The 23,018-nt window shown below is 37.9% G+C and overlaps 2 protein-coding genes and 1 long non-coding RNA gene across 6 annotated transcripts in view; 1 reads left to right on the top strand and 2 right to left on the bottom strand.

The window, feature by feature from the left end:
- Positions 1 to 4,712, top strand: part of coro2ba (coronin, actin binding protein, 2Ba) — a 55,256-nt gene extending 50,544 nt beyond the window's left edge. For all 4 annotated transcript variants that reach the window (XM_053616579.1, XM_053616582.1, XM_053616581.1 and 1 more), the window contains 2 exons: positions 830 to 969; positions 2,373 to 4,712. In XM_053616579.1, the coding sequence (XP_053472554.1) occupies positions 830 to 969; positions 2,373 to 2,540 (308 nt within the window). In that variant the 3' untranslated portion in view covers positions 2,541 to 4,712. The remainder of the gene's footprint in view (positions 1 to 829; positions 970 to 2,372) is intronic.
- LOC128602659 (uncharacterized) lies at positions 856 to 5,395 on the bottom strand. Its single transcript, XR_008384866.1, has 4 exons — positions 5,130 to 5,395; positions 4,994 to 5,037; positions 1,168 to 1,423; positions 856 to 979 (listed from the first exon to the last, which is right to left on the bottom strand). It is a non-coding gene; the product is annotated as an uncharacterized LOC128602659 (long non-coding RNA).
- A 1,584-nt stretch (positions 5,396 to 6,979) lies between these two features.
- On the bottom strand, positions 6,980 to 12,943 carry anp32a (acidic (leucine-rich) nuclear phosphoprotein 32 family, member A). The gene is made up of 7 exons (XM_053616584.1): positions 12,729 to 12,943; positions 9,987 to 10,136; positions 9,759 to 9,881; positions 8,872 to 9,064; positions 8,476 to 8,594; positions 8,308 to 8,362; positions 6,980 to 7,873 (listed from the first exon to the last, which is right to left on the bottom strand). Exons 1-7 carry the CDS (start codon positions 12,780 to 12,782, stop codon positions 7,803 to 7,805), a joined length of 765 nt encoding a protein of 254 aa, XP_053472559.1. The 5' UTR covers positions 12,783 to 12,943; the 3' UTR covers positions 6,980 to 7,802.
- Between the last annotated feature and the right edge of the window lie 10,075 nt (positions 12,944 to 23,018).

Below are 23,018 nucleotides of genomic sequence, written 5' to 3'. Positions count from 1 at the left end.
TTTCTGGATCAAAAATATGTGCAAGAATAAAAAGCATATGTGCTTGTTGAACATCCCATTCCAGATTTAGTCCCCCTTTGCTGGTATAATAACCTCGGCTCTTCTAGGAAGGCTTTAAACTAGATTTTGGAGCGTGGCTATGGTGATTTGTGCTCATTCAGCCACAAGAGCATTAGTGAGGTCAGACACTGATGTTTAGTGAGGAGGTCTGGGGTGCAGACAGCGTTCCAGTTCATCCCAAAGGTGTTCAATGAGGTTGAGGGTTTGGGGAAGAACCAAATACCGTATGGGTGTGATGGTCAGGTGTCCACAAACCTTTGGCTATACAGTGTGTAGTGTATGATAAAACAAACACTAAAGTTATGAAGGAGGTTTGAGGCATTTATAAAGGATAAAAGTATGCATGTAAGTTATTAGAAAATGTTTGTATCACTTTTAGAAATTAAACTAATTGTAAATAATTACATTCATATAATTTTGTATTGTCTACTCAAAATATTATAGCATATAGCTGTATATCATTTGACCATTTGGTAACAAAACATTTGGGTATGCAAACTTATCTTTATGATGATCAACAAGTATGAGAAGGGGTTTATTTTTTTCCACAAATAGTGCTTAAATGACTAGTAACTGTTATAAAATCAATAGAGATAGCCTATGGGACATCTATTGATAAGTAGTGAACAGAACATAAGGGTTAAATATGATGAGAATTGGGGTGTGTGTGTGTGTGTGTGTGTGTGTGTGTGTGTGTGTGTGTGTGTGTGTGTGTGTGTGTGTGTGTGTGTGTGTGTGTGTGTGTGTGTGTGTGTGTGTGTGACTACAGGGCCAGTGTTAATGTCTCTCAAGGAGGGCTACAGCAGACCCAGCAAGCTGGTGTTCAAGGCTCCGGTGAAGGAGAAGAAGAGTGTGGTGGTGAATGGGATTGACCTGCTGGAAAATGTGCCTCCCCGCACAGAGAATGAGGTGCCTATGTCTTGCATGCATGAAATAATAAAACAAAAAGGAAGGATTTTAATGTACTAAATCCTAGCATGTAACAACACAGTATGTGTTATGTAGACTTCAGTTTAAGCTGTGCAGCTCCTGCAGATTATCTCATCCACTTATTTTATTTGTGTAATGGAATTTCATGGTGTTAGAACCACAGTGTAAACACTATACCTTAAGTAGGTGCAGGTTAAAGCGTCAAGCAGATGAAAGGTTCAATCCTGAGCTCCTGAGCTCCAGTTGTTATCTGTGCAGCCTGTTATATTTTCTCCCTTTGTCCACTTGGGGCTTTTTCTGGGGTGTGAGGTGCTTGCCATGTTTCCTTTTGCAACCTTGTGAGTCCATTGAAACCTTACGACAGCTTCCCGATCCAACCATGAGGATGATTTTAATAATTTCTTCTTTTGTCAAAGGCACTCTTTAAGGCTATCTGAAAAAGAAAGATTATGATTATGGATCACATTCATAGTTTACTAAGCTCATCATTGTGTTGTTATCTTTAAATGTAAGTCTTTTGTATCTTTGGTGTAGATCTTTCCACTGGGAAAATAAATGTAGCATACAAAATTAGACCTTATAAACCACTGTTTTCACAGTTTCATATTTAGTAGTCACCTTTTCATAGTTACCTTTAAAATATGAAAAACAATGGTACCAAGTACATTCCCTTGAGGGATACCAACCCAGAGACAAACAAGCAAGGCGACCATTTAGTACTTTATTTACGAGGAGTTTATATTTGCAAATATATTTTTAAATTGAGTAAATTAAGGCTAATTTACTGCTGTGTTATTTTTAATGGGATCCATAATGAAAGCAATAGGTGCAGCTCAAAATGGGGATATGCACATGCAGAGAGCCAGTTCAAACATGAACTCTTATACAAACAAAGTTATACAAGCAATATTCAGCAATGTCGTTAGGAAAACAATATGTAGTTTGGTAGTTTTAATCATGAAGTTGTTTGTTTTTTTGTTTTTTTACTTTAATGCCTAAACATGCCTGTAGGTGGATTATATATCCTGATTTGCCCCTCATTGGGACTAAGTGTATGCAATCAACTGGTGTATCTTCTTATGCCCATTGTATCTGGGATAGACTCTGAATACACCAAAAATCTGAATTGGAGCAGCAGTTCTTGACAAAGCATGCCATAACCCCTGCCACAAACACCACTGCCCCTTCCCCACCCAACAACCACCACCCACCACCTGTCCTGGGATTTTAACTCATAAACTTCCAATTACTGAGATGTTCATCTCTGAGATACAAAGTAGGCGCTGTAGAATGTAGGCCAATTGTGCTATGTCTGTTGCATTATATTGGGTCATTATTTGGGCATGTGTGTACTCATCATGTATATATATTCCTATCTTCAGCTCTTGCGGATGTTCTTCAGGCAGCAGGACGAGTTGCGGCGGCTGAAAGATGAGCTAGCGCAGAAGGACGTTAAAATACGACAACTCGAGCTGGAGCTGAACAACCTGAGAAACAGTCCGAATATCAACAGCAACAACAATAACAATAGCAGTGACAACAGCATGTGACCAGGGTCAAGCCCTTGTAAAGTAACTCCCAATACTGCTGAACAACTTCCAGGATACCCCTCTCTTATATCCCACAAGGCCTAACCTTTGTCCCCACCAAGCAGTGTCTCTCTGATCCTAACTGTTGATGCCTTTAATGCTGTCAGACTCTACTGGGGTGTAAGTCGACCCCTTTATCACTAAAACCTCTCACACCTTATGGCCTGTGTTTACTGCTGCTTTCCCAGCAGTATCAGTATAGCTAAGGCTCACGTTCACAAACAAACACAAAGATTTGTGGAGGAAAAGTAGTTAAAAGGGACAAAATGTTCTTTAAGATTTCTTTCCTGCTATTTAACTCTATTAATTGTATTTTACTCATACTCTCTCTGTCTTTCACTTTTATGCATACTTCTCCTCTGTTGTGGATATGTGGGCTGCCAAATTTGCAGTATTGGATTGGAATGGCTTTGAGAAATATTTGATACAAGCCATTAACTGTATTATGTTTTTTGTGTGTTTTGTTTATAATTGTACTTATTTATTTTGTTATATATGTTTTCCCCCATTTACGCATTGTTTTAAATAATTAAGCTCATCTTATCTTTAACCATGAATGTAGAGACACAGATCATTAGCTGTTCAACCAAATATGTCTTCTAGAATTCATTTAGCATATCTTGTCTTTTTTTTTTGTCTTACAATCTTAAAGATGCAATAAGTATGATCTACATTGGAAGGTATTTTGGATTAAAGATGCAGTTTGTAATGTGCAATTTAATTAGATCTTTGCCATACAATTGGCCTTGCTAGTTTCTTCATTTCGGACTGGTTTTTCCTTAATATTCCTTAAAATGCAGCTCATACAGAGTACATAATTTTAACAGAGGTTAGTTGTTAATTACAATTCATCTTGCAGGCAGCAGAAGGATCTAAAAATTACAAACTGCTCCTTTTAATATCTAACGATTGCTGATGCATTGGCTGAGAAAATCTCTCTTCTGAAGTGTTAAAGCTTCCAGGTTGCAACAAGCCAAAGCAGCTTTTAATCACATTCTAGTGAACCACAAAACATTACTTATTGTATCTTTAATGTACTTCGATTGTTCAGAGGCTCGGACCTGATTGTATGCACAATGCCAAGTTCAATGAAAATAGAGTTCAATAGAAAGTTCAATAGAAAGCATTCACAACACTGTACAACATAACTAATACCTAATGTAGTAACACCATATACTGTACACCTAGAATTGAACCTAACAAGAGTGTGTTGTCACTAAAATAACCTTCAGGAAGTGTGTTCATGTTCTACTGCAAGTGAAAAGTTAAAAGGTACTAAGCTGTACCTTTCCTTGTCACTGGGGTGATACAGTCACGGGTACACCTTTTGTACTTTATAGTATTTATCTTTTATCTAGAAATGTGCATCTAACGTATCTTTAATGCATTACTAAAAGCTAAAAACTAATTATGGCAAAATTGTGTACCTTAAAGATACACTATATCCATGTTTTCTGATTAAATGTAGCCTACATATTAAATGAACAAAAGTAAATGGTAAATGGTCTGCACTTATATAGCACTTTTATCCAAAGCGCTTTACACTGTGTCTCATTCACCCATTCACACACACACTCAAACACCAATGGTAACAGAGCTGCTATGCAAGGCACTAACTTGCCATCGGGAGCAACTTGGGGTTCAGTGTCTTGCCCAAGGACACTTTGGCATGTGGAGTCATATGGGCCGGGAATTGAACCGCCAACCCTATGATTAGTGAGCAAAAAGATGTACCCTTGAGGGTACCACCCTAGCGACAAAGAAAAGTTACAGATTAGTACTATTTTTTCAGAAAGTGTAACGAAACACAATGATGATAGAGAAGCAGTACATGTATATAGGTACTGTTTGATGCGAAGAAATGTGAAAATAGTGAGTGATTAATAAGTAAGAATTGCCGAATTCTTACAGTAGAGGCAACAGTAAGTGGAAGTAAACGTGAGACATTTATTTTAGGATTGCTTGTAGGGTATACAGCATACCAGCTGGAAGTGTTTATTGTGCGTAGGTGGTTTATAATTGTACTTTTTAACCAATCTGTCTGGGCTTCCTGTGAAAGGATGAAGGGTCTCTCATTCTTTCCTGCCCCTCTCATCATAATTGAATGATTAATTACACTATATGTGAATCCCCCAAGAATATAAGCAGTATATATACTGCATATATATATATATATTATATATATATATATATATATATATATATATATATATATATATTATATATAGGGGTTGCATTGTTCTAAGGAGAGAGCAGGAGTCTTGCCAGAATGATCCCAGATCCGTGCAAGCCTCTCCTTTGTCACATTTGAACTCACTGATAGAAATATGAACAAATTATCTGATGATACTTCATTTGGTGTGCTCATCAGACAATATGTGATTTGTGTACGAGTGATTGAAATGAGGCCTTACTTCATTCATAATCAGATCCACACCTGCAGCTTTAAACCCCTGGACTGGTCAGAGACACAGAAGGCAGGCTGTTTGACTATGGACCATGTAGGAAATATTTTTGCTCATAAAATAATGTCTCATAAAGTAATCTCACCTCCTTTAAAGGCTTGATTCATTCCTGCTCCATGCACAGTAAATGGGAGAGCATATAAACATTCCCATCCCGTCGAGTATCTCAGCTCCAGACCTGGAGGCCCACTGTTCTACAGAGTCTCGAGTTGTCCCTGTGCTAAACACACCTGAAACAGTGGGCCACCTATTGAGAAATGCTCTACTGAACAACTTTAGAAGCATGCATTATTATGGTTTAAACCAAAGCGCTGTTGAATTCTCAAATTGGATTGGTCAGAAAAGCAGTGATTAATTTGCTGTAACAGCAGCTCTAACAGTTGTGCCAGCTGCAAGGCAATTCATCGGGTTATATTAATGTGCACATTCCAATATGCTATAGTTTTTATGTACAGTAACAGCTAATTCATTGGGGACTTGTAGAGTAGATGCTCCATATATTCTAAGTCAAATAATAAACAGATTAAAAACTGTTATTTAACAAATAATGTATAATGCTTGATATGGTAAAGCTTTCTGTAAGGAGAAGTTTATTTAACATTTATGGAAGGAGTCTCCAGAGTCAGTACTTTTTCTGCCAGTCTTCAGGATGGAGGACTTTGGTGCTTTCTGGTTTCTTGGAAACCTGACAATCTGCATTTTTTCTATGTCTCATTAACTTAACAAGAGAGAGCAAAAGGAGAAGCTGGTGAGGGAACTGTTTATGTCTGCTAAAACAGAAGAGATAACATTAGCTAACCGGTCTTGCGAATGTTCCACAACATTAAATGTATAAAATAATAGATAAATAGATCAAAAGTACCATGTTATTCATTACTAAATTTAATTTTTTTTTTTAAAGGTAATTGTTCCAACTTTTCTGTGGTACAATATGAATAATGAAAAAAACCTCGCTGTCTATATCAAATATATCAAACCATCACTAATTCAAGTTACCAATTTAAATTTTGGACACCCAATACTAGACAGCTTTCAACGTGTTGCTGGATAAGTGTTTATTCTGTATAAAGGTCTTTTGGGCCCTGGCTACTCAGGGACATTGGAGTCATCCCTGTTCAATACCCATTTCCTCCACTAGGTGACATCAGCATGAGCCATGCCAAATATCGGCTAGAGTCCATCTGTCCCACGCAGCAGACAAAATTATACAGGGAAGAGGATATTGACCTTCTATGATCCTTGATATATCCTTCATATTGTGAGAAGCCTCAAATTTGTCTAGTTTAAAAATAGAAATGACATTGTGAAAGATCACTGTGACCTGATAAGTAACGGTCTTTTTTTTTTTTTTTTCTCCCAATACTGCAACTCCAATTCACTCCTTATCAACAAGAATTCTGACTTCTTTCTCAATCACATCTAAACTTTTTTTTTCCTTTTCCTTTTAATAATAAAAACAAAAAAAAAAGTATAATTTAGAGCCACCAAATACAGGTCAGAATGCCTTCGCTTTAAATAATTTCAGTGTCATCTCTGAATATTTACAAAATATCCAGATTGAGGGAAAAAATAAAAAAAATCACAAAAATGTAGAATTTAGAACCATCTGACAGCTCAGAAATCCTTCGCATTAAATTACCCAAAAGTATCTCTGAATATCCACACAATTATCCAGACAAACAGAACACACACAAATAAAATACAAGCGAATATCCTTTCCCTGAGCTTACAATTACAATTTTGTTGAGAGGCTGATTTTAATGGAACTTTCTAGAACTTAGATGTAGTGACACTAAACACAGCTGTGTACGTTTCATACATTAAAATGTACTAACTAATGACCTGGATGGAGAAATCAAAGTGGTTTCACGGTGATCGTGAGCTCAGTAGATTCTGCTGGATCACTGCTTGCCAAAATTACTTTACAGCTGCATGTGTTTTCATTCGTTTTATTACAGTTAACTGTTACAACTGAGATTAATGGTGAAAAATGTCTGCCGTTATCAAAGGGAATAGAAAAAAATATATTTGGTCATTATTTACAAAGAACACGAGACCTCTGAACTATCCACGCAAGAAGGAGAAAGGGTTTCTAGGAGTCATTTGACAAGGGCAGACATTCAGTTCTAAACATTTTTTAAAAAATAATAATAAAATAAAAATAATCACATTGAGAGGTTGTACTGTGCAGGTTCCGATACCTCCTGTGCACCTGAACAGCACGTCACATGATGACGAGAACACGAAAGAGACGCAAATGTACACAAACAAAAAACAAAAAAAAAGTGTGATTTTTAAAAAAAGGTGGGTAAGAAAACCCTCTTGAAATCCAGTAGTCAAATTTAAAATAGAGCCAGACATGCTGTTTTTAAAAGGTTTTTGGTATTTTTTTGTCATTTAAATACATAAGTCATACCCAGCAATCTGTATAGGCATCAACAAAAAAGAGAAAAAAAATTACAAAGAGGAAACTCAGTTTTGTTTCGGACAATAGGAAATTTCCACTACTGTGTTGCCAGCCGTCTGTAGAGGTTTAAGAGAAAAAGAATGGGGTCAAACAAAGGTTTTAAAAAAATAATAATAATAATAATAATAAAACAAACAAAAAAAAAAACTAATATTTAAACTGTGTCCTCATATATCTACTAACCCACCCCTACCATTTGCATACCTCCCCAAACCACCGCAAAATTACATTAGGACATAGAAACAGAGGGTTAAAACAGTCAGATCACAAAGGGAACCCAAGAGTGCATGTTCAGTCATCATCCTCCTCTCCTTCTTCATCCAACTCCCTTTTCCTCTTCTGTCCCCGCTCCTCCTCTGCAGCTGGGGGGGTGTAGGGGGGGGGGGGGGGCGAGAAAAAAAAAAGGACATTTTATTCCTGAGATTTAAACCATATAAATACATATATTTTGGGAAACAAAATGAATAGGATCACTGTTAACCTGCAGTAATTTTTTTGTTATATAATATTCAGTAGTAAAACCAAACGCACAGCAAATGGAAATAATGGGTTGTGTGTCATAATCTATATCGTTTACAATATTAGGAAATGTGACTAGTACATATAGCCCTTATTTTCACCATTAACAAATTTGATGCAGAAATCATTCAGGTAGAATTCTCCTTTAATAACATACAACAATTGAAAATCTTCCAACACTCTCTGAGGGATGTTGACGCTGAGCGCTAATCCTTAAAATTTGTTCATTCTGTAACCAAATTCAAAACGGCTAAATAAAAATAGCTTATTTGCTTACCGAAGTCATCCTCATCATCAACTTCCCCATCATTTAAGTCTTCTTCCTCCTCCTCCTAACACAAGAAATTTGTGTCAAATAAAAAAAAATGAAAAAGAAACACTTTGTTCCTTTTAAAAGACATCAGAGGAGTAAGTACTTGTATATTTAAAGTACTGCAGCATTCACCTCTCCACTGACATCTTCCTCCTCTTCTTCTTCCCCTTCCTCCTCATCTTCCTCATCTCCTTCTTCTTCATCTTCCTCTCCTGGAGCTGCATCTTCATCGTACTCCTCCTCGTCTACTTCTACCAAATGCAAAAACATTCCTCAATTAACTTTCATAAAATTTAATGATTATATATATATATATATATATATATATATATATATATATTATATATATATATATATATATTATATATATATATATATATATATATATATATATATATATATATATATATATATATATATATTATATATATATATATATATATATAAAATTGGTCATAGCACGTAGCCATATGGTGTATGTGGTTTAATGGGAACACAACAACCCAAACAGGGATGAATAAACAGTACCATCATCTTCATCTTCATCATATCCCTCAACATAGGCCTCTGCGTCAGAGTCAGGTGCCTCTTTATCCTCTTTGTCATAGCCATCGAGATATGTCAACTGAGGCAGCAGCTTAAAGACGTTTTCTCTGTAGTCGTTCAAGTTTGTCACCTCGCAGTTGAACAGGTCTAAACTTTTGAGGCTTTCCAATTTTTTCTGTTGAAACAGGAAATATTTTAGAATGAAATTAAATGTATTATTTATAATATACCTGTAAAACTATTAAATATTTCCCTTATTCACTTAAGCATTATGCATTTATTATAGCCTAAAAATGTTATATTATATATATATATATATATATATATATATATATATATATATTTTTTTTTTTTTTTTTTTTTAAACAAACCTAAAACACTAAACGTATAATTGTTTGGGCACACCACAGGCACATAACACAAACGGACTGTACACTACTCATATTTAAGGCCCAAATCGTTATATTATGCTAACAATATAAACTGTAGTCTTTAGGTATTTTACCAATACTATTGTAACCACCAGGTACAACCATTTTTAGCTTTCCAGTGTATCAGAAAAGGTATGTTCAATGTCAGTCTTGTGCCAAATCATTAAAAATAGAGGGGGAAAAAAAATGGCAAGAAATGGTTCTAGCAGGCCAAACATAAAACTAGACTGGGAACTTTGATGTTATATGACTGCTTCATTACAACACTGGCACATGGGTTTAATGACAAAGTACAAAGCATGGGTACACAAGAACCTGCAGGTCTACAACAGTTAATATTTATTCTATGGTGCAGCATAGACACACATTACTCAGTCGCTAAAAGATTCTCGCTAATTTCCATAAACATGTATGGCCTCTGTGTCCTTTAAAACTCACCAGGGGTTCGATGGTGCTGAGATCTTTGATCTTGTTGCCGCTGAGGTTGAGATGGGTGAGATTGGGACATTTCTCTGCCAGTACCTCCAAACCACCCGAGATTCTGTTATCGCTAAGCTCGAGCTATTGCAAACAAAACAAAACCATCTATATTAATCATGCAAATACAAATGTGAGATACAATAAAAGGTCATTTGTTTAATGCAATAAAGAGCAACATCTTTGTACCTTTTTAAGTTTGTTAAGCTTAGGCAAGTTGGCGACTGAAGTTAAGCCGACGTTTATTGTGCTTAGAAACTCCAGCTCCTCAAACTCGTCTGTAAGGCCTTCGATTTTGCCTTCATTTGACCGACAGTTGTCGAGCACAAGTTCTTTCACCTAACAAAAGGTCAAAGGATGTTAATGTGCAAAGAAAATGGACAAACTGGAAATAAAACCAAGCTCAAGATGTGTATAAGTGTCCAACTCTGCAGCTCTCGATCAGTCAAGAGTGCTTGGTGTTGGACTGGCTTCTGGTTCATATTGCAAGCTTAAATTGAGTCACATCACTGCTGTTGCCAGCTTCTGACTCAGAGTGTAGCTTGCTTGGATTACAGAGGATGTTCTTGTACAATTCCTAATGAACAAATCACCTCTTCATAAAACTCAGACATGATGAATACATCATTTCCACAATTTCCATTGAACTATTTATGATTTATGACAATCTGAGGAAAAGGTTCCTTTGTTTTCTAGAAAAACAAGTAGTTTGTCCACATGAGATGATGTTACATGTTTAGATCAAAACAACATGTTTTTGCAAGTGTTCCAATATTACATACATCTGAAAAATGCAAAAACATGTCATGATTCATCATGGGGATGTTCACAATACCATTCCCCCACCTGGATTTCTGGCTAATGAACCTGTGTGTTCACCGGTGTGGTGTGGAATCTTTCATGCCATAAACTCCAATCTTTTTCTCTATAATAATTACTTAAGGTGTTGCTTTATCCTGTGAAAATGTTGAAATATCTAACCAATTAGTTTAATTAGGGAAAATATTCAAGCTCAACACAGAAAATTAATACACTGGGTGAAGAAATGGGACTCTATTGAAGCCATTACATCGTGTCGATTACAGTAATCAGCAGTCTACAGCAATGACCGATTATTCGTATCAGCTCTACTCTTTTTCCCCCCCTCACACAACAAAATGGCTGTCTCTGCAACCAACCGCGTCTCTTCGCTTTCCAGCATTTAAAACGCTTTAATCCGACGCCTGCTTTTTTCCCCCTCCAAAAAAACGACAAACAAAAGCGACAATATGGCACATAACAGGCTAGGTTTTGAAGAGTTAGTCAAATCGCCTTAAATTGTCCCAGGCGTCCAGACACGGACTAAAGAATTCAGGAGTAGGAGGGGCAGGTAACACGACATAGCCGAAATGCTACCAGGTCTGTGTGTAAAAAAAAAAAAAGAAGAAAGAAAAAAAACAAAAAAAGAGGGATTTATTTATTACAAACTGTTCAGGCGAATTTCGAAAACAAGACCCGGTTGATGTTTTACTCGACGATGGACTGTAATAACCGACTGCAGGAACGGTACGTTTAGTCGATTAAATGCCGTGCGCCTTTGTTGCTGGTTAAAATGGCGGCTTGTCCTAGATGTCGGAACTGGAGCAGCGCCGCGCTAGCGCTCCTCACACAAACAGAGAAATACCGAGCACAGCCATGCGCCTCAAAACAATCCCCAACACACCAGCTACAGCAGGACATCGGACATGCGGTCTATTCGAGTCTAACTGCATTTACGAGACGCCTAAACGCGGTATTTTGGACGCATTATAAAGAGACGTCAGACTCTTTCGATCAGGGCTAACGTTGCATTGGGACTAATCTGTAACCGAACGTACTTCGGAAAACACCGACAGCCCTTGGGTGTAATTTACCGAGCACGTCGGGGTTATTACAAACGCTTGTTCTCTCGTGACATCTTCACTACCGACATAATGCAGTTTTAATGGGGCTTCGCTCGCGCGCGCGCCTTTACGCAACTCGATGTAAAGATGACACCGAGAATTGAACAGAAATCGCGTGCTTGTGCTCCACACAGCATGTACTCGCGCGCGTGCACACACACACACACACATTATTTATTTATATATTTATATTTATATATATATATATATATATATATATATATATATATATATATATATATATATACACATACACACACACAAACACACAAACTAATAACGTGGGATTTTTCTAACGTTCAGCTTTGGTGCAGGTCTGTCTGGTCGACCAATTAGAGCTGCTGTGTACGTCCTGTAAGTAAATAAATAAATAAACAACTAAAAATGAATAACACTGTATCATAGCAGACTGGTCAGATCTCAGTCAGTCAATCTGCCTGCACGGCGATTTCAATTTGTCCCACAAGTTGCTCAAGTCACCAGGTGAACCCAGACGACTGGTATGAAATTTGGAAACGAACAGCAATACGATCTGAATGGTTATGGCTCGTTTTTGCGTGTGTGTGTGTGTGTTTTTGCAGCCCCGGGGACGCAAAGGAAAAGGGCGCGATCGGGGCTACAAAGTTACAAATATGGCTCCTCATGCCGCTTCCCTTGTTTATACGCTGGCTACACAATGCGCGTTACTGTTACACTTTCCCACAGCAAACCGATCGATCACGAGCCTTCAAAAGTTGAGAAAACCGAGCAAACTGAGAAAGCCCTGGTCCATGTGTAAACACGTCGAGTTTATTCCGAGCTGTGACCGCGGCCCCGCGTTAACAAAGTCACCTCAAACTTTTCATTCAACACATCAAGTTGACGGCGTGCAAATCGAACGCTGTTCCCATCTACCTTACAGCACGGAGGTTATTCTAGCAGCGATTTTAGGGTTGTTTTTTTTTTTTTTTTTTTTTTTTTTTTTTTTTTTTTTAATCTTCCCAAGTCGGGAAATCATAAAGCCGCTTACGTCCGACGGCGTCCGGTTGCGCAATTCCAGATGAATCCTCTTCTTCATATCCATCCTGGGGGTCTCTGAGTGACGGATTTAATAAAAAAAAAAGAGCGCAGTTAAGACTTGGGAGTCTTCGCTGCACATTCAGCTATAGCCCCTTTACAAACTAGAGCTTGCCAGTCTGCCAAACTTGACGCCTGCAGGAGGCGGGAGTTGGGTGTGGGATTGTCGTCACCGCGAACCAATCAGCAGCGAGCGTTCGAGTCTGAACAGACCTAGCACAAGATGCGCGACCAATGAACGCCCGCCCTGAAATCGGGTGGGGTTTACAACAAGGGGGAGGGTTTGGTTGATCCAGTAAAGTCTGTTTTAGGGTGACGGGTGACATCTATGCGTTAAAAATCACCCAAAGTGGCGAAGGCGCCAAAGATTAAACTAAACGAACAATATACTTAGCTTGCTGTTTAAGCAGCACGTCTTCGAGAACACTACGAGGACACAACACTTACAGTATTGGTTGAAATAAGAGTCATTAAAAATGTATAATAATATATATCTTTTTTTTTTAATTCAGTGAAGTGAATCAACGCAGCATGATGTAGGCTAAGAGAGAAACATTGAAGAATCGCATTCATTACTCTGCACAACCAGGCGGAAATTTGCTCATGCTTCACCATGAGTGTATTTTGGAAATAAATTATTTAGTACAGCAATCAATTTAGGATGTTATATGGCACACTGTCATGATAAATGGACCCCTCCCCCTTTGAAAGTCGATTCTAAGGGAGTGCACAATGGCAACCACCAGTTTAACTTGCATCACTTATATATATATATATATATATATATATATATATATATATATATATATATATATATATAAAATCACGCTACAAACAAATCTGCTCTTTTGCAACGCATTAAACGGGGTGCAATGCAAACACATATCGGTAATGATTTGAATTTAGTAATACATATAACACCCTGATGCGTAGATTGCAAAGCAAACATGTCGGCTTGGCTGCATCGAATTGCACATTTCATAACCTTGAAAACTCGAAGCGACTGTTTACTTTGCATGTTCATTAGATCACTGCTCTTTATCGCTGGTACCCTCAGTGGCACTACAGATCCAACAAGATTTCCGTCCCCCACGTCGTCTTTAAAAACACTTTTGTCACATGCATTTGACTGCCACATGGCACACTCCAACCACGAACCCATTCTTATCACTACAGAGTTCAAACCAGCCAATAGCATTTTAGGGGGGAATTCACTTCCGCATCAGCCAGGAGGGGAAAAAAAAAAACAAACAAAAAAAAAACACACAAGGTCACCTGACTGTGCTCGGCGCCATCTTGCCCGCAAAACACAACGCATTCCAAATAATGAGAATACTATTTATTGACGGTTAAAACGAACAAAAAGTATAATAATAAACGTTACCTATTATTGTGGTGATTTCTGTGTGTCGCTCCGCTACCCCTTAGAAAAAAAAAAACAGTAGAGCAATTGCCTGGCGCATGATTGTTTTCACAAACACGCTGGCACGAGAGAGCGCATTGCACAGACGACTCTCGGTTTTTATCATGAATTTTTTTTTTTTTTTCGAATTCGTTTCATAGCATGGATGTTTTGCCTTTTCAGGAAATAAAAAAAAATCTTCTTCTCTCGATCTGGCCACTTATTCCGACTCGTGCAAGCAAGGCTCATCTCAAGCTCTTTGGAGTGTATACTTGCGCATTAGTGGAGAGCATTTTCTCCTCTGGGTGTGTCTGCCGCGTGCTCGGAGCGCCCTTTGCTGCAGCGCGCGTGCTGTTCACGCACACTGCGTGCGCGAGGTGCGCAAAGCCACGGCGCTCTCACACACAGCCCGGTCTGGGCACGCGACACTCTCCACGCACCACTATCGCTTGCGTGAACGGCTAGTAACGTCACAGTCATGGACATAGTCAACTAGGCAAGCATGAACACGAGACGCCTTGATGGACGTCTGAAGAAAATGGCATAGTTTGCCATCGGGTAAAGCAGATAAGAAGGATGAATTAGGCTGTGAACGTCACAGTCTGTGGGCATGTCTGCGGTTTAACAGTACACAAAGCACGTTTAGTCCGTTTGCATAACCTACAACTGCAAACGGCTGCTCTGGGAAGCAACCCTGGGATGCACAGTATGCACCTACGCAAAATGTGCATCTGCAAAAGCGCTGAGAGAGTGATGCAAAGGAGATTTTAATGACGTGTCACCATAAACCAAGACGGTGATTCACCCAGTGCAATCTAAGAACCAACACCCTCTGCTGCTATGTTATATAATACATCTGGTTTGTGTGTTTTCTTTGAAATTTAAGACTATACAATCAGTGTTTGAAGAAATGATGAAACCAGGATATGGTATATAGCTATTATACAGGCATACAGAATGCTGGATTTGTATTTATTCTTCTATGCACTTTATATTCTTATATGTATAGACGGTCTTTGCATAGTTATAAGATTAAATATCTCTCTCTCTCTCTTTATATATATATATATATATATATATATATATATATATATATATATATATATATATATGTACTCTTATATGCTACTCCTAACATGCATGGAAATGTCTAAATACACACTGCGTGTGCTCATTCCTACATGTGGCTGCGGTAGGTTGGCATTTTGCTTTCTCCTGTGTAGTTTCATAAACACTTTGTCACAGTGTGCACTGCTGAACGAAACCACCAGATGGCGCTACTGCACACCTCAAGAATTTTTTGGCGTTAAATAGAAAATACAGTTACGTGTAAAACTTGTAAAACAGCATCTCAGATGGTTTCTGAATAGCAGAAAGGAAAATGTAGGCTACATCAATTTCAACTGCGGTTTATCTACATATCTACATATGATAAATATCAATGAAATGTTGTTATATGCCGCAACAAAACAGCAATACAACATTCATTCAATCATCCATCCATATGCAGGGGAACCTGGAGTCTATCCCAGGGAACTTGGAGCACAAGGAGGGGGTCACCCTGGATAGGGTGCCGGAGTTCGTTCATTAATTTATTCAAGATGGAACACAGGAAGTGAGGTAGGAATTGACCTTGAATGGGACACCAGTCCTTTCACATTGGGAGGAAACCAGAGAACCCAGAAGAAACCTTACATAGACTCGAGAGGAACATGCACACACAGACGGTAACCAAGCTCAGGATTTCAGGAACCAGGGATCCTAGAGCTGTGAGGCAGAAACGCTACCTGCTGCACCACCCATAACACCACATGCAAGGTGAAATTGAAAGAAAAGAAGATGGAACCAGTTTGTACAGGATTTCGTAGATTTAAAAAAATTTTTTAGATTATTGCGACCAAAACCGCTTGATTTTGCTGCAGCTTTTTTTTTCTTTTTTTTTTTTGTGTAAAACTACTTGAACTGGTGAAATTGCAATTGCACAAATTGTTTTGCACGGTCTTTCTCAGTGATGTTTGTTGGTAAATGAGACCTTTTAACTGTACTCATGTTCGAGGCACGTGAATCGAAGAGGGCTTTGGCTTAATGCGCATTGTGATGATGTCACATGATGCATCTTGGCCCAAATCTGCAGTAATTTTAAAAAATTGCAAGCGTTAACCTCTGCGATTAAGTTAGAAATCAGAGTATTTTTTTTCATGAGCTGCTTAGTTACCAGACTTAATTTGAAGAAGGCAGGGTAGGGGCATGTATGACTGATAAACTGAGATGGCCAAGAACTGTTCATAGAAAATAAAAGAGGTTATTACACAGTTATAAAAGGATACAGTTTGCCTAAACTATTATAGAATATTGCAATCAGAAAAGAAAGAGGCAAACTTTTGATCTGATATCATTTAGAATATTTTTTTTCTCTATTTAACATACAGCGTTGCTGCCTCACAACTTCAGGATTCCTGATTCGATGCTGAGCTCAGCTTACTGTTTGTGTGGAGTTTCACATGTTCTCCCTGTGTTCGAGTGGGTTTCCTCTCGGATTTCTTCTCACTTCCCAAATCCAGTGTGGACGAGTGTATAATTGTGTGTGCACGGTGGCCTGTGATGGACTGGTGTCCCATCCTGGGTGTATTCCCACCTCATGCCCGTTGGTCCCAGGACAGACTCCAGATCCAATGCATCCCTGACCAGGATAAAGCAGTTACTGAAGATGAAGGATAATTAAGTAATATCACATGAGCAAGAGTGATGTACTGATTCGACCTTACGCATGAGGCAACAGGCAATCACAGCCATTCTTATATTCAGTATAACAGCATGACAACAGTTCAATAAGCAAGAAATTATTATTTAGTAGCTGACATTTCAGACACAACATGGCCAAATATTTAGTTTATTTTTGCTCTGTCAATGAAAATAGTTCCCAAAGCAGCCACAGCTGGATAGAGTGTTGTGTGCTGGCATGCCAATACATAGATTGACTGACAGCCTGTAGTAAGTGTAGGTTCACCAAACTATTTCTAGACTGGAATTTTATGTACCGAACACAGACAAGCGGTGGGATACAAATAGTGAAATGTCCTGGCACTGTTATACTAAATATCTACACTCTTGGAACACTGCTTTTTCAATCAAAAGGGGCAGTGGTGGCTTAGTGGTTAAGGCTCTGGGTTACTGTTAGGAAGGTTGGTGGTTCAAGCCCCAGCACTGCCAAGCTGTCACTATTGGGCCCTTGAGCAAGGCCCTTAACCCTCTCTGCTGTATCGAATAGTGATCCAACTAGCTCTGACCCCAACTTCCTAACATGCTGGGGTATGTGAAGAAATAAATTTCACTGTGCTGTAATGTATATGTGACAAATAAAGACCATTAAATTACTGGAACTATAACTTAACTAACTATGAAATATATCTTCCACTATAACATGGAAGATGTTATAGTAAAAGAAAATCAAACGCAGTGGATATCATGGTGCCTATTAGTGTTGTATCTGCAATAGCCAATTACAGTAGACTCCATTGCATCATAATTTGTGAATTTCTTAGTAACAAAAAACAAACAAACAAACAACATAAGGATTTATTGGAACTAACAGCATGGTTTACTCTTTGACTTAACTTGATTTTCTGTAATAATGATTGCTATAATCACTAATTGGTTATTTCTTCTCACAAAGATTTTTAATAGGATTCTGACCCAAAAAAAAAAACACACCCAAAAAAACCAAAGTTTGTAATAGACACACCTTTTTATGGAAATGTAACAACCAACAGAGGAAGGTCATGGTGCAGCTCTGCAGGTAGTCAGCTCACTTGTCCAAAAGAAACAAAATTGGTCTGTGCTTTTAGCCTCTATTTACTTTTGTGCTAGTCAGAGTATTTCTGTCAGCTAACAAAGAGGTTGGGTGCTTATGCTTGAATGGAAATGTTTGATTAGTAAAAGGCAAAAGCACATGATGACAATGAAAACAGAAATGTGTCATGCTTGTGACAAATCCCTCACAAAAAAGTTAGTTTTGCATGGAGCATAGCTGTTTAGATTTTTTCCCCCTTCTTAAGCAATTCAACCAAGAAAATAGTCAGAGTAGTACACTTTTAGTCATAATTATAACTAGAAACATAAATACATTTGAGTCAGTATGATTTTACATGGTTTTACGGGGGGGTTTTTTGTTGTTGTTGTTTTTACACACTTACTCAACAGAGAATGGAGACATGACCTTTAATCTCTGATTCATGGTGATGAATGATTCCATCAACAAAACAACATTCCATTAGTTTAAAGCTGCAGCTGATTGCAAATGTGTGCAAAACAGTAAGACAAAACATTTAATTTATATTCAAACTATATTTCTTTTGATTTCGCATTGTTTTGCTGGCATTCAAGCTTATATCTTCCTGTTTATTTACAGTTTTGTGTAAATATGTAAGAAACAAAACACGACAGGGCACGCTGAAAAAAAATAAACAATGTTATGTCATGGGGGAGAGTCCATGGAGGCGGATGCACGTGTAGAACATCTTTATTTAAAAAAAAATAATAAATAAAACAGAACACAAGGAAACAGACATGAGGAACACCATAAAACCAGGAAACACCAGGGAACCAGAACAACCAGAAACTAAGCAGTATGGTATTTTCTGGTGTTTTACACAGTATATATAAACAAGGCTTGAAAATACTTATACTATAAAAATAAAAAGACTATGCATAGTACAAATAACATCAAATTGACCTAAAGAAACAGACACAAAACATAACATAACCTGAATGTAATGCTCCAACAACAAAGGAGAGGAAATGGGGAACTTAAATAGGTTAACTATCAAGAAAATCAACAAACAGGTGAGCATGGCAAAACAGGAAATCAGTGAGACTACAGAAGAAGTTCTGCAAGGACAGTCAGGGTGCCCTCTAGTGGCCCAAGCTGGAATTGCCCCTAGGGGCCATGACATGCTGTGGTGTGAAGTGGCCCAAAACTTTATTAGTTTCCTATAACTATCTCCTGAAATGTTTTATTTTTCTTATACCACAGCAGTTGTTCAATGCTAACAATTTAAATGTTCTTAAAGAACACCATGTACATTTGATCTGTTTACAGTTACAATTAATGTTGTAGAACATCAGGCTGTGCTCTTTGGGTGGGAGTGATGGAATAATCTCTCTTACCTGTGAATCACAGCGACACTAGCCAACCATGGGAGTCTGTGAGTTGATGCATGAGGAAGACGAGTTCTCCAAGAGCGTTATAATGCCTTGTGGTGCAACATAAGCAGCAGTTGGCTGGCTTCACATGTCTTGGAGGAAGCATGTGCCTCTCTTTTACGCTCTCTTGAAGTTAACAAGAGGGGAAAAAATGCAGCTTGTCATGTTACAGACAAACCACAAGGTAGAACGTCCTCTGTGCTGAAGACTTTTACTTGTTGGAAAAACGTTAAGTAATAGCTAACTTCACACTAGCAAGTGTCAAAGAGTTATGACCAAGGAATCATTTCAGACTTGAATGTCTGCAACAACAGATTTTTAGTTGGATTCAGCTCTGGTCTTTGGCTAGGCCATTCAAAAACATTGATCTTCTTTTGGTTAAGCCATTCCTTTCTTGATTTGGATGTATGCTTTGTGTCACTGTCGTGTTGAAAGGTGACATTCCTTTACATCTTCAGCATACTAGCAGAGATCAGAAGGTTTTTCATTAAAATCAACTGGTAGCTATTCATGATTCCCACCACCTTAATAAAAGCCCCAGTTCTGGCAGCAGAAAAGTAGCCATGAAGCATGATTCTGCCACCACCATGCTTCACTTTGGCCTTCCCATCCATCCATCTTCTATAATGCTTAATAGTTTTCAGGGTCACGGGGAACCTGGAGCTTATCCCAGTGAGCATTGGGCACAAGGCGGGGTACACCCTGGACAGGGTGCCAATCCCTTGGCCTTCCCCTTTCCCCATATTCTTCCCATGTGAAGAATACGAGAGATTATTGTCACATGCAGAGAATAATCAGATATTCCTGTCAGATATTCCTTTAATGTTGCCGTAGGTCTCTTGGCAGCCTCTCTGGTAAGTTTTTGTCTTGACCTGTTCTTGGTGGTGTCACTGTGGTGCTCCTTTCTCTCCATTTGTTAATGATGGACTTCACGGTGGTCCATGGTACATCTAATGTCTTGGAAATTATTTTATACTCCTCTATTGATTGCTATCTTTCGACAAGTGAGATACCATACATGCTTTGTAAGCTCTTTGCGGAACATGGCATCAGCCTTCAGATGAAATCAAGAAGATGTCGAGAAAATCCTACAGAAACCGATGGTTTCATTGATGACAGCTGTATAATAATTACTTTTGAACATGAGATTGAATGTGAAAAGGTATGCACACTTATGCAACCAGGTTATTGTAACTTTTTTATTTAGTCTATTTTCCTTAAAATGTTTATGATTTTTTTTTTCACTTATTTTTTTATACATTGTAATTTCACAGGGTGGAAAAAGTTCTGAAATTATTTATCTTTAATGTTTTAAAAAATAATTACCTAACAAAAACCTCCATTTTAATGGATGTGTAGACTTTGTACATCCACTGTAATCACGATGTTCCAGAACATTTTGGGACAGCACTGAGCTAAGCAATCCCAGCTAACAATTATTGGTTCACAGAATGTTCTTGGAATATTTCATTTTGGTTCCTGAAACGTTCAGAGAACAGATCTTTTTTAGTTCCATGTGGTTTTCTTTATGAAAATATAATGTTCGCATTTTGTGGTGCATTATGGTTCAGAGAACATTCTCTAACATTCCCATAAATTTTAGATCATTCCATCCTTTCAGGAACCTTGCAATAACCCTTGATGGTTAGGTGAATGTTCCCATAATGTTCCAGTAATCTTTAAATAATTTGAAACTCTCAGGAACCTTGCACAAACATTCCCCTAGCATTAATTTTATAGATACCTTTGACAAATTTTGAGAACTTTAGAGAACAGTCCCACCCAAAATAGAATGTTGTGAAATGGTCCCCCCCCCCAAAAAAAAAAAACAAAAACAACAACAACCCAGGAGCCAAATGCTAACCTGGAGCAAATAACTAAAGGGAATCCAAATGCCAAACTTTTATATTATGTGATTGCTAGGATGGAGAGTTCACCATGAAATAAAGTTACAGGTACGTTCTGAGAATGTTTGTAGTTACAAAAAGTAGTACTGACAAACAACCTTTACAAATACAACATTCTCAGTACATTATGGAATGGTCCCCCCCCCCCCCCTCCCCAAAAAAAAAAAGTTTTTTTTTTTTTTTTAAATAAATAAATAAATAAATAAATAGCTCCCTGGGATAGGCTCCAGGTTCCCCCGTGACCCTGAAAAGGAGTAAGCGGTAGAAGATGGATGGATGGATGGATAAATAAATAAATAAATAAAATCCAAAAACCAAAGAGAACCAAATGCTAACTTTAGCAAAATATGTTCAACATTTGCTGGATATTTTATATTTTCACATGTAGGACATGTGGTTTTATTTATCAGATATTATTCAGGTTACGTAACATGTGTTCAGTGAAAATGCATTTTCACATGGTTTTCACACATGGTCACATATTTCACATGTGCTAAAACAGGAGCATGTGATTTTCATGGTCGGCAGTGCAGCAATTCTGCAGTACAGCAAATGTAGCACTAGATGGTGGTGTGCAATAAGAGTCGCAACCTAGCCCATGGACTTAAGGAATATTGTTCAGCACTTGATTCTTATTAGACTGATATGCACTGTTGTGTCTAAAGATAGATAGATAGATAGATAGATAGACAGACAGACAGACAGATAGATAGCTAGATAGATAGATAACTTTATTCATCCCAGAGAGAAATTCACCTATTACAGCAGCACAGAGAGTTAGAAGTATCCATCCATCCATTTTCTGTACCGCTTTTTACACAGGGTCTCGGCGCTCAGAGCTCGGACCTATCCCAAGGAGCACTACGGACAATTTAGAGATGCCAGTCAGCCTACAATGTATGTCTTTGGACTGGGGAGGAAACCAGAAGTACCCCCAAAGAACAGGGAGAACACACGCAGGTCAGAGGTGGGATTTGAACCCCCAACCCCAGACGAGCGACGCAGAGTTAGAAGCATACTAAAGTAACTTTACATTATATACTTAACATCTCTCTCTCTCTCTCTCTATATATATATATATATATATATATATATATAAATGTAGTAAATAATTCATTGATTAAATGATAATATATATATATATATATATATATATATATATATATATATATATATATATATATATATATATATATATATATTATCATTTAATCAATGAATTATTTACTACATTTTCCTGTGATCAACTAAAATGAGTAAAAGTACTGCACAGAGAGTAGTGGTAAGAAATATGTTAAATGAAGACAATTCCCCGAGCAGCACAGATTCGTGAAAGATGACCATAATGTGCACTGTATGGTGCATCAAATCAAATCTTTCTCTCTGTGTCTCTCACTCACTCTCTCCACATTTAATAACTCCACACTCACACTGACACCATCTCTTCCCTCAGGCTGTTGACGGTGTGTATCATTTTAAAGTGCTGAATGAATATTTGTGGTTTGTGTGTGTGTATGTGTGTGTGTGTGTGTGTGTGTGTGTGTGTGTGTGCGACACAACAGGCACAATAATTATCCAGTGAAACAGAGAACCTGAACATATTCACAGACACTTCCGCTGCTAATCCAGTTCCTTAAATCCAGTACTGAATGACTGCTGCTTTAATACCGCAGTATAAAGTAACACACAAAGCAGTAGGAAAGGGATGGGGTTGATTGTCAGATAGAGGAAT

This window comes from Ictalurus furcatus, chromosome 27 (assembly GCF_023375685.1).
Source record: "Ictalurus furcatus strain D&B chromosome 27, Billie_1.0, whole genome shotgun sequence".
Lineage (NCBI taxonomy): Eukaryota > Metazoa > Chordata > Actinopteri > Siluriformes > Ictaluridae > Ictalurus > Ictalurus furcatus.
The sequence above is the reverse complement of the archived record's forward strand: the minus strand, read 5'-3'. Positions and strand labels throughout refer to the sequence as shown.

Bases quoted from the DNA above. Each gene is read 5' to 3' on its own strand.
- anp32a (XM_053616584.1), bottom strand. From the start codon at position 12,782: ATGGATATGAAGAAGAGGATTCATCTGGAATTGCGCAACCGGACGCCG. The intron at 9,065-9,758 runs GTGAGTTTTAAA...CTGTTTCAACAG, and splicing joins TCAGCACCATCGAACCCCTG to AAAAAATTGGAAAGCCTCAA. The intron at 7,874-8,307 runs GTAAGCAAATAA...ACACCCCCCCAG, and splicing joins TGATGATGAGGATGACTTCG to CTGCAGAGGAGGAGCGGGGA.